Source organism: Hemibagrus wyckioides, linkage group LG04, assembly GCF_019097595.1.
Source record: "Hemibagrus wyckioides isolate EC202008001 linkage group LG04, SWU_Hwy_1.0, whole genome shotgun sequence".
Taxonomy (NCBI): domain Eukaryota; kingdom Metazoa; phylum Chordata; class Actinopteri; order Siluriformes; family Bagridae; genus Hemibagrus; species Hemibagrus wyckioides.
In genome coordinates this window covers 11,250,434-11,262,888 of record NC_080713.1, presented here as the reverse complement: position 1 = coordinate 11,262,888, position 12,455 = coordinate 11,250,434, and the positions used below count along the sequence as shown (strand labels likewise).

At 36.3% G+C, this 12,455-nt stretch overlaps 1 protein-coding gene across 4 annotated transcripts in view; it reads right to left on the bottom strand.

The window, feature by feature from the left end:
- Positions 1-12,455, bottom strand: part of LOC131351762 (latent-transforming growth factor beta-binding protein 4-like) — a 63,315-nt gene that overhangs the window by 10,627 nt on the left and 40,233 nt on the right. For 3 of the 4 annotated variants that reach the window (XM_058387308.1, XM_058387305.1, XM_058387306.1), the window contains 13 exons: positions 11,774-11,899; positions 10,658-10,777; positions 10,370-10,489; positions 9,365-9,484; positions 7,696-7,815; positions 7,489-7,608; positions 7,287-7,406; positions 5,992-6,108; positions 5,220-5,339; positions 2,563-2,682; positions 2,282-2,407; positions 1,923-2,048; positions 1,533-1,655 (listed from right to left, as the gene is read on the bottom strand). In XM_058387308.1, the coding sequence (XP_058243291.1) occupies positions 1,533-1,655; positions 1,923-2,048; positions 2,282-2,407; positions 2,563-2,682; positions 5,220-5,339; positions 5,992-6,108; positions 7,287-7,406; positions 7,489-7,608; positions 7,696-7,815; positions 9,365-9,484; positions 10,370-10,489; positions 10,658-10,777; positions 11,774-11,899 (1,578 nt within the window). The remainder of the gene's footprint in view (positions 1-1,532; positions 1,656-1,922; positions 2,049-2,281; positions 2,408-2,562; positions 2,683-5,219; positions 5,340-5,991; positions 6,109-7,286; positions 7,407-7,488; positions 7,609-7,695; positions 7,816-9,364; positions 9,485-10,369; positions 10,490-10,657; positions 10,778-11,773; positions 11,900-12,455) is intronic. The other variant, XM_058387307.1, reaches the window with a different exon arrangement.

The window sequence follows — 12,455 nt, the reverse complement described above, 5'->3', positions numbered from 1 at the left end:
CTGAAACACACACACACCCAGAGGATTCAGAGATTTTCTTTGTATGCACACAACACACTTGATTTGTATTTGGTTATATCCACAAAACTCCATAAATGTCCAGATCTCACAGCCAAGATGTCGATGAGCGAAAGTCAAAAATAGATCTGTTCATAGAAAGAAGTGACATTTAATTTCACTCACATTTATTCCAATTAAAATATTATTTACAGAAGAGACACAGAGAAACCGCTATGCTCTTTCTTTCTTTCTCTCTTTCTTTCTTTCTGATAAAGTTTTATACAATGCCATTTCATCTTAATTGAGTGACCAATTTGTATTTGTTTTCTCATCAGTACCAGGTCTCCCAGAATACACTACTGCTACATTTGCAATCACTAGACACACACACACACACCTGACAATTACCAAGTCTTACTGTGTTTGTTTACCTCGCTACTACATTTTGTCTGTCTTATTTATACTGTTTGTGCTTTGCCTGACCCTCGTCTGTTTACTGACTTTGACCTTGCCCTTCATTTTGTCCACCTGACTGTGGGTTAATAAACTATACACACCTGTATCTGAATCTGTCTCACCTCACATTCTGAGACAATCTAAATTTCAGTAATCCATGCAAATGATAGTCTGAAGTCAATCGCTCAAACATTTTTCCAGAAATAAGAAGACCAAATTTCTTGTGTGAATACTTTACAAATTAGTATAATTTAGTATAAAATACTGAACAATTTACAAATTAGCTGGATAAATGAGGACCAGTGTGTGCAGATCCAGGTGACACTATGTGTTCTCTTAGAATTTCCTGTCACTGCATGCTATCCATAATATTTTTAATTTGCAAGGAAAACTATAATACTCAAGTGACTCAACAGCTAAGGCTCTAGGTTATAGATCAGAAGGTTGGGGTTCAAGCCCCAGCACCTCCAAGCTGCCACTTTTGGGCCCTTAAGCAAGGCCCTTAACCCTTTCTGCCCCAAGGGAGCAGTATCATGGCTGACCCTGCGTGGACCCCAGCTTCCTAACAAGCTGGAATTTGTGAAGAAAAGGATTTCACTGTATATTTTACAAATAAAGGCTTCTTTTTCTTCTAAGCTAGCATAAACAGTGTTCATTATAACAGTAATTTTACTGAGTTGAATAACAAGCCACCCCCTTTTAATTGTATAAGAACTCCAATAATCATAATACTTGTAACATAAGTATGTTAGTGTCTAAATAAGTTTAAACAAATAGTTTACCGCTGCCTGTTGATATTTAATGTTAATGTTCTGTCCCTAAAACTAAAACTAGCTAGCTACCTACCATAAATGGTGTGTTAATGACTGTTCATCTGACTTTCTGAATGTCTAGCTCAAAAATTGGCCTCAGCCGTATACCAAGCACACACTAGGGGCAGTCATGTGATTGGACACATTTGTAAATGGACACAGTGGAGAGACCACTATATATCCAAGAAAGTGTTTGTGTGTGTGTGTGTGTGTGTGTGTGTGTGAGAGAGAGAGAGAGAGAGAGAGAGAGAGAGAGAGAGTTACCCAGACAGGCTGTTTTTTCTGGATTGGCAGTGAAACCAGCTTTGCAGTCACATGTAAATGAACCATCAGTGTTTGTGCAGCGTCCATCCTCACACACTCCATCCCGGGTACACTCATCCACATCTGGACACACACACACAAAATATTTTGCCGCCAATTTTTAGATTTTGCATACAGTAACACATATCATGCATCATAAAGATGTCTTTAATTATTGACTATATTAAATGTTTTGGCCATATTGTCCCACCCCCTTATATACAAGGCCTCTGAACAGTACATAAAACGCTGGGATTATTTCTAGTTAAAACTGTGAGAAATGATGTTAATTAGATGTAATAATATCAGTACATGCCCAGGCAGAGCATTAAACACATACTGAACACGTACCAATACAGAGCGTTCCATTGGTACTTGTGTGGTAACCCTGAGAGCACACACACATGTAAGAACCATCTGTATTCACACACTCTCCTCTAGGGAAGCAGAATTCCTCCTCCAAACATTCGTTAATGTCTGTTATACCCAATAAAAAAAAACAAAATACATTCATTTCTCTAGCCAGAGTGCAGTGACAGAATCAGTATCAGGTGTTAGAAAGATTAAGATCACGACTGTAGCAGTAATGCTTCAGCTCACGAAACAAGAGAGCTGAACTATGGCTGTGTTAATGGGATAAAACACCAAATTAGATTTAGACAGTCTGTAAATTCAAGCCTTGTAAATACAGACAATCCCATGTCTCTGACCTCGGCACTGGCGTCCAGGTCCTGCAGCACGGAACCCGGGCAAACATTCGCACCTGTAGGATCCGTCAGTGTTCACACACACACTCCTCGGCCCACATATTCCAGAGTTCTCACACTCGTCAACATCTAAAACAGAGATGGGGTAAAATAGACCATTAACACACATGTACATTCATTTGCAATGATTTTAATGGTGTACTGTATGTACGGTTTGACTAATGAAATAAGAAATAAGAACAGTGCATTCATGCTGTTGATGGATTCATTGTGTGTGTTCTCACCTGTACAGGTATTTCCCTGCAGTTTGAATCCAGAGCGACAAACACACATGAAGCTGCCAGGAGTGTTTTCACACCGGCCATTAGAGCATGGGGAAGGAGTGTGACTGCACTCATCCACATCTGCACAGACAAACATACACACCTTATTCGCACTGCTTATAACATTATTATATTATATTATATTATATTATATTATATTATATTATATTATATTATATTATATTATATTATATTATATTATATTATATTATATTATATTATATTATATTATATTATATTATACAGTGCTGTGAAAAGGTTTTTGCCCCCTTCCTTTTTTATTTTTATTTTAATTTTTTGCATATTTGTCACACTTAAAAGATTCAGATCATCAAACAAATTTTAATATTACACAAAGATAATGCACGTAAATACGAAATGCAGTTTTTAAATGATGATTTCATTTATTAAGGGAAAAAAAGCTGTCCAAACCTGCCTGGCACTACGTGAAAAAGTAACTGCCCCCTAAATCTAATAACTGGTTGTGCCACTGCAATCAAGCGTTTGTGATAACTGGCTATGAGTCTTTCACATCGCTGTGGAGGAACTTTGGCCCACTCTACTTTGCAGAATTGTTTTAATTCAGCCACATTGGAGGGTTTTCGAGCATGAATGGACTGTTTAAGGTCCTGCCACAGCATCTCAATCGGATTTATGTCCGGCCTTTGAAACCTTAATTTTGTTTTTCTTGAGCCATTTAGAGGTGGACTTGCTGGTGTGTTTGGGATCATTGTCCTGCTGCATAACCCATGTGCGCTTGAGCTTGAGGTCACAAACTGACAGCCGGACATTCTCCTTCAGGATTTTCTGATAGCGTGCAGAATTCATGGTTCCATCAATTATGGCAAGTCGTCCAGGTCCTGAAGCTGCAAAGTAAAATGTGAGACGAGTCTTTGTGTTCTTTTTGGTCAGCAATGGCTTTTGCCTGGAAACTCTCCCATGGATGACGTTTTTGCCCAGTCTCTTTCTTATTGTTGAATCATGAACACTGACCTTAATTGAGGCAAGTGAGGCCTGCAATTCTTTAGATGTTGTTCTGGGTTCCTTGACCTATGACCTGCTGGATGAGTCGTCCTTGCGCTCTTGGAGTAATTTTGGTAGACCCTGGGAAGGTTCACCACTGTTCCAAGTTTTTTTTGTGGATAATGGCTCTCGACTGTGGTTCACTGGAGTCCCAAAGCCTTAGAAATGGTTTTATAACCCTTTCCAGACTGATACACGTCAACTATTTTGTTTCTCATTTGTTCTTGAATTTCTTTAGATCGCGGCATGATGTGTTGTTCTTTAGGCGTGCTACACTTTGTCAGACAGGTTCAATTTAAGTGATTTCTTGATTCAACAGGTCTGGCAGTAATCAGGCCTGGGTGTGACTAGTGAAATTTAATTTTCATTTTATTTATTTATTTATTTTATTTTTATTTTATATTTTATTTTAGCTTTCTAAAACAACGTTAATCACAGTTCTTTCATGACTTAACAAGTCATGACAATTTTTTTTTTTTTTTTTTTTTACCATAGGGCCAGGTAGGTTTGGACAGCTTTTTTCCCTTAATAAAAGAAATAATAAAAACTGCATTTTGTATTTACTTGCATTATCTTTGTGTTATATAAAAAATTTGTTTTAATTTTAATATACTTTTAATACTTTTACATGTGACAAATATGCAAAAAATTTAAAAAAACAGGAAGGGGGCAAAAACCTTTTCACAGCACTGTATTATATTATATTATATTATATTATATTATATTATATTATATTATATTATATTATATTATATTATATTATATTATATTATATTATATTATATTATATTATATTATATTATATTATATTATATTATATTATATTATATTGAAAAGGCACTCTCGAGTCTCATTTATTCTATCTCATCATGCTGGGATTTGAAAGACATGTAGCCCAGCAGCCTCATGCCTTAACAACTAAATGCTAACTATTAAACTATTAAATACTCTCCAGTCTGATTTATCAAAGCATGCATAAAGCAAGTTTGAGTGTATAGAGCCATGTGTCATACAGTCGCTTTACTATATCACCAATATGCATACTGGCTGCCTAAGTAATAACCTCTGTTATTGGGTGGTGGAACTAGCATTCCATTTGACAACAAATCAGTTTTCTTGCTGCTAAAATGAAACATTCTGGAGGAAGATTTGGCATTTGTACTTAAAATTCAGCAGTGTGTATATGCATCATTTCATACGAGATGAAGGAGAAGCAGTGTGTGATCATTGCCATTGATCATGTGCGCGCTATTGTCTTCACTCCAGTTGGTCATTGCTGCATCAAGTCTCTCCATATTTGGATGAATTTAAACTTTTCTCTACTTTATCGCATTACTGGACACACCTACATTTAGTCGGGAATATGTCACCGGAAGCTGGTAGGATCTCTTTGAAAAAATGAACGGTCTCTGGGTTTCTTTATCACTCTGAGACACTGCATGTTGAAATTACATGTTCAGTTGTGGTGCTTAGAGAGTGACAGCAAGCTTGTAACTAACAAGCTAATACATGTATTTGTACCAAGTTGCTGACATACTGTATATTTCATCAAAATAGCTGGAAAGTGTAATAATTATAGTCAGATTATAGGTTACCTTGACACTGGCCGTTAATGACCTCAAAGCCTGGACTGCATGAAACACACTTGAAAGAGCCAACCGAATTCACACACTTTTGTCCTGGACACTGAAGCTCGTTCTCACACTCGTCCACATCTGAGCATGCAGGGAAGACATACACGTTAATACTATACACTGATCACTTTCTATCTTCAACTACACGGGAAAAAAACTTATGATGAAAACAGAAGCAAACTTAAAGTAGTTTTGGTAATAAATGTATACATGACAAATTATTTATATATTTATACACTACACAGACCAAATATATTTGGACACCTGACCATCACAGCCATATGTGGTTTGTCCCCAAACGATTGTTACAATTGTATACAATGTCTTTGCATGCTGTAGAATTTACTTCTTATTATTCACAATTATATCATAATTCATATTCATATTTAATTCATATATTTTTTTCTTATAGAGCAGGTTTGATTTAGTTTACATGCTAATTAATACAGTCATGTACTTAAGGTGATTGTTATTCGTACATGAATTTATGAGAATCATGTTGTAGTTAAGGTTAACTCTTCATTAGTTCATGATTATTCCAGGCCTTAACTTATCATTAGTTCATATTTAAGTCAGTTTTGAGGTATTAGAGCAGTACTGGTGTACTGTTATTGTGTTACCGTAAGAATAATAGTAATAATAATGATAATAATGGTAATATTAGACTAATTAGCCCTTCCTGAACCATCACAACTAAGGTTATACAAATAATATCACTATCTTGAAACATTACCTATACAAGCATTTGCTTCCAATCTGAATCCAGGTCGACACACACACTGGAAACTTCCGGGGGTATTTTCACAGCGTCCGTTAGCACAGAGTGTGTTCTGAGCACACTCATCCACATCTAACACAAAAAACAACATCAGCATACAAGACAACACACTTTACACCTCGCCCCTGCTGATTACTGGTTATACAACAATACATATATATATATGTATATGTATATATATATATATATATATATATATATATATATATATATATATATATATATAAAATAGTGTTTAGTTAGGGAAGAAGCTCTGAAGGTAGGCAGCATTTTTGTGAGGTCTGATTGAGACAGGTTAAGAAACCTTAAGTTAAAGTTGATTTGTCATTATCTTAATTTTGATCATCAAGTGTAGAGTTTCTTTAAATTTCCTATTTTCCACTGGCTTCTTGTAGCAGCCTGCATGTGATTTAAAACAATGATAACTGCCATACCAACACCCATTTACCTCAAAGCTATCACACCCCACACCGCACTACACTCCCTCTGATCCTCTAGCACGGCTTGACAGATCCCATCATCTCTCAGGGTACAGGGAAGGCATGCATAAAGACCAGGTGTCCAGGTGGTGGAATAAACTTCTCCTAGTTATCTAAACAGTCACTCTTCCTGAAGCACTTAAATTAGTACTTAAAAGAAGTGTTTATGCCTTGTGTGAGTTATACTATGCTATCTCCAATAGTGTTTTTAGACTGATATTACTCTTAGTCTCTGAGCTAATGAATCAGAATGAGGAGATCAAGCGGTTAAGGCTCTGGGTTGTTGATTGGAAGATTGGGGTTCAAACACCAGCACTATCAAGCTACCACTGTTGGGTCCTTGAGCAAGGCCCTTAACCCTCTCTACTCCAGAGGCACTGTGCCATGTCTGACCCTGTGCTGACCCCAACCTCCAAAGTTGTGATATGCGAAGAAAGAATTTCATTCTGCTTTAATGTATATGTGACAAATAAAGACTTCAATTCTATTTAGGGCGTCTACCGAATGCCATAAATGTAAATTATTTCATTGCCATTGCATGATTACGTTTGCAGTTGCTTGGATTTGAGCGGCACCCCTGCTAACAGGTAGCAACAATCGTTGGACATGGATGTGGATTATGTCCAAACAGGCATTAGTTTGCTAACTAGCTAAGGTAGTTGATGCAGAGCTGCTAGTTAACTAATGAAAGTTGATAAACGTCACATGCAGAATGTGCTGGAAGTGATAAATCCAATATTGTGATTAAACATGCCAAACACTGTTGCTGACCTGTGCATTGTCCATTCTGAAAGCTGAATCCAGCTCCACAGGATGTGCACTGGTACGAACCTGGAGTGTTCACGCACACCTGACCACGACACTGCAGACGGTTCTCGCACTCATTTATATCTACACACACACACACACAAATATGTATGGTAGGCATCTCTCTCTCTCTCTCTCTCTCTCTCTCTTTGAATGAGTATTTTACCTGTGCATGTGTTGTCTTGAAGCTTGTATCCTGTATGACACACACATCTGTAGCTGCCAAGTGTGTTCTCACAGCGGCCATTGTCACATGGGGCAGGAACCTGACGGCACTCATCGACATCTAAGAGAACAGATTATATGAATATTATTCAAATGCTACAACTAAATGAATACCTGAATAAAGAAATTCAGAGACAAATGTATTTACCTGTGCATCTTCTGTTGATTAATTCAAACCCGGGATCACATGACACACATCTATATGAACCCAGAGTATTAATACATCCCTGACCAGGGCACTGCAGAGGGTCCTCACATTCATTCACATCTAATACAAACACAGATGCATATGTGTATACAGTACCATCAGATGCCATTTATATTTTGGGGGCAATCAAAGTTCTCTAAAATGAAATGACTGGTTTTTGGAAATCTGTCAAAACTTGTATTTCCAAGGACATCACAAAAACAAGCATTCCACCCCTGGGGCACTTTGTTATGTTAGCATATTTTAGCTAGTGTTTTTCTCATTAGTATTACATTATTTTTAAACTACTCAATGATTTAAAATATGTGTTAAATACCACTAGCAGCTCTAATAATTAAAGCTAAAAGTATAGAGATAAAGGGTTTTTTTTTTTTCGACAGAAAGATTTCAATCAGATAGATAGATAGATAGATAGATAGATAGATAGATAGATAGATAGATAGATAGATAGATAGATAGATAGAGACTAATTTTACAAAACATGGATTCAAACTAAATTCTTCAAAACTACACATATATCATGTTACCATAACATGTTTCCTGTATAAAGCCAAATTTCAGATTTTATTTGGGATTTTGATGGTACTCATTCAGGTCCGTGGGGTTTCTTCCTCAGACACACTTTTTCCAGTTCAGTCTTTAAACTTTCTATGGGATTCAGAGCAGGGTTCTGTTATGGCCACTTCAAAACTTTCACTTTCCCATCTTTAAGCGATTTTGTTACAGCTTTGGAAGTATGTTTAAGATCACTGTCCTATTGAAAGACCAAGCTTTCAACTTTACAGCTGATATCTTGGGCTGTAGCTTCAGTATTTCAAGACAATCCTCTGGTCATCAATTTTCTCTTCAGTATCTATTCCTGTAAAACATTCCCACAACATGGTGCTACCACCCCCATGCTTTACAGTTGGAAAGTTGTTCATCTGATTAAAAGCCTCACCATTTTTTCCACCATGTATAGCGCTAAGTACTATTTTTGTTTCATACAAGAGAACATCCCCAGCAAACGTCACCCTTCCACTGGGGCTGTGCCATTCTTAGAAAAGGAGCATCTCTTAATAGTTGGCATCTTAGACATCTCTTAAATGTCTTAGAGTTTAATTAAACCTTTTGAACAAAAGCTCATTCAAGCCTGGGAGTTCATTTGTGACCATTGCATACAACTGAATGTACAGATGCTTGTGGTACCTTAATTTGTTTGGAAATTGATCCAAATGAGGAAAAAGAGTTGTGGAGGTCGACAGCCATTTTGAGAGAACTTGGCAGGGTTGCTTAAATTTTCCCATGGTATTAAAATGGCACTGGCTCTGTTCCCATTTAACTCCAAACTATGACCACTAGCCAATCAGAAGTTCTTAAAATCTCATCATCCAGACTTGTTAGAGATACAGCCAACATTTCATCCACTGGAATCCTGATATAGTGCATTAAAGCTGAAATAAAATTGTCTCTAATTGATTGATTTAAACTTACCCGTGAACAAAGTAGATGCCCTAAATGATTTGCCAAAAAGAAATGTTTGCTATCATGAAATGTGTGATATACATTACAAATGAAGAGCCAATGATTATAAAAATTCAGAATGTAATTCAGACAGTCTGTGCTGTACCTGTGCAGATGCTACCCTGTTGCTTGAACCCTTTATTACACACACATCTGTAGCTGCCAGGTGTGTTCTCACAGCGGCCACTAGAGCAAAGCGATGGACGCTGACGACATTCATCAATATCTGTGTGACATGAGAAAATAAGCAATAAGGCTAATGTCAAAAATGTAATGAATTGTTAAGTAGTTGGTAGAAAAAGGAAACATGTGGATTGTAAGGTTGAAATCAGGCAGATTTTTACTTGTTAAATATGCAAGATGTCCACAGCACATATTCTGCTGTCATTTAGAGTGTCGCTTGTGCACATCTGCAGAAATTAACATGTGACACTGTGTGCTAAATGATTTAAAAAAGTAATATTGGTATCTCAAACTGTGTAATTACACTACTGAATACTAATATTAATGTTTCTTATTACAGTGTTTAAAAACATTTAAACCTAATAAAAGGTTTGTTTTGTGTGTCACTCTGGGTTTTCTAAATTACTAAAAACTTTTAAATGTAAGGTTAGAGTTTTCGAGACACAACTGAGACACAGCCCACTGAACAGAGCTAGTAGGTTGCTTAAGGTTTGTGTGTTTTTAAAAAGTTGCTTAATCCTGCATTGTGGTGCCAAAAGTGTGCAGTGTTGGAATAATGCAGTATTAGAATGTTATGGCGAGATGTTAAGGACTGACACCCAATCAGAAACTGTACAGCGAGTGCCTCATTTCACATGAAAACCAGGATGTAGCAACAATTAATAAAAACGGCTCGGTAGCGCCAGACAGCTAAACCCAGAATGTCATGAAAGTGTGTGTGGATAAAGTATAAGCAGTGTGAAACATGAAACCAGACAACCCAGGATTCCATTTATCTGGGGTTTACACTGACCCAGAGTTAACTATCTCAAACGTGAAAGCCATAATGAGAAACTGGAGACCTTGTAACTCAACATTTTTTCATTTTCAGTGTAAAGTTTTCTTTACCCCTGAATGAATAACTTGACTGTGCATTGATTTAACACACCTGAGCACTGGCCGTTAAGGAGACCAAATCCAGGTTTGCAGGACACACAGTTGTAGGAACCTTGAGTGTTTATGCACTCCTTCCCTGGACAGCGGAGTGAGTCATCACACTCATCGATGTCTGAAACACACAGATCTTGCAGATGACCTGAACTCTATAACATTATGAGCTGCACATCTTTAGAGGTTCATATATGTCATTGTTGTTCAACAGAAATCGGTGGTGTGAGACACTGGGATTAACTGGGAGTAAGAATTAAAGTAGCAGAGATGCAGAAGGTGAGTTTACCCGTGCAGGTGTTGTTCTGCAGTTTGTATCCTGTCCTGCACAAACACCTGAAGCTGCCGAGTGTGTTCTCACAGCGCCCATTAGTGCAAGGGTTCGGGATCAGGCGACACTCATCAATATCTGTAATATATTAAAAATGTGATTGATTATCATTATAGTATTTTGAGATGGAATAGGTTGTCACTAAAAAGTAGAACATTAGTAAATGTGGAAACAGTGTGCCATTCCTGTAAAGAGAAAGTGGCCGCGATTTGAAGGATAAGCTGAACAAGCACTCATCTGCAATGCTTGTAGATCATCATTTTATCCACAATTCCAGTCCTACTTTCTTCTACTTGGAGCCCTACATTTCTTTATCTAGCTTTAGAATGCTTTATGCAAAAAAAAGGTTCTTTTGGCTAAAGTTTCATTATGCATGCATTTACTTTTTTTTTTGCTATATTTTGTAATTGTCATTTACGTTGCTTGTTTGCACTGTAGAATAAATTCTGAATTCAATATATATTGCATGCCATATTTTATGCTTGATTACTACTATTATAACAAGAAATTACTCAAGAATGAATTAACCCACAAAAATTTCCAAATCAAACCGTTTCGCATGCTACAAAGGATCCTGTAGGGTTCTTTTGATTGAATCTTTAAATAGAGATCTATATAGAACCTTTCAGGGGTTCCATATATGAAGTGCCAAATAGAGCTCTTTAAGGGTTGTATATAGATTCTTTTCTTTTCTTTGCAGGTCTGAATTTGCATTTTTGGTATACTCACTATACACACTTAATTTAACAACTCTGAATATGACTCTAACAGAGAAAAATGTTGGCAGAGAAAGGTTTAGATGAAATTGTTAAAGAAAAATTGGCAGGAATCTGTAGTTTAGCTCAATAAAATACCAACCCTATGTTCCAGTACTTGTTTTAACACACCCAACTTCTCTTATCTATATGCCCTCCAAAAAATGCAGATAAAAAACATGTTTAAAAACATGTCAACTCCTTGTAGTGCCAAGCTGAAGTTTGTTTCATTGCTAGTACACACCTGTGTTACATTTCGAGTCATAAGACATACTGTAGACAGTATTAGAAATTGAAGATGCTGTTAACACTTGCTGACCTGTGCAAAGGTTTTGCTGGGCATTAGTCCTGTAACCTGAAGGACACACACACTGAAAACTTCCCAATGTGTTCTCACAGTAACCAGCCAAACACGGCCTTGGAGACAACAAACATTCATTTATATCTGTGAAAACATAAACAGATACATTTCCTTTCATTTTATTAAGAATGTAATGATAACATTGATACACAATGCGTGATAGTTTTAAATTCAACTAAATTCATTTCATTTTTTTTCATTTGTATTGTACTTTTAAGAAAAGACAAAACAGCTTTACGGAAAGATATAAATTTAGCATATAAATCTATATAATCAATTATTATTAAAAATTATTATACATTTTTAGGCTGGTTAAAAATTACCAATGGCATACTGCACAAAAAAGGCAGAAAGTTGGTTTTCAAAAAATAAAATAAAATAAAATAAAATAAAATAAAATAAAATAAAATAAAATAAAATAAAATAAAATAAAATAAAATAAAATAAAAAATGTAATTAAATAATATTTAAAGTAATATATACTCTACTATGTGAAACATAGGAGGATTTTAGGAGTTTTAGCTTCCTTAGGTCTATCTGTCAGGCTAATTATCTGATTAGTAGAGTAGAGTAGTAGAGAGTACTTCATTAATCCCCAAGAGGACATTTAGTGTCACAAAACCCACAACACAAGAGCAAC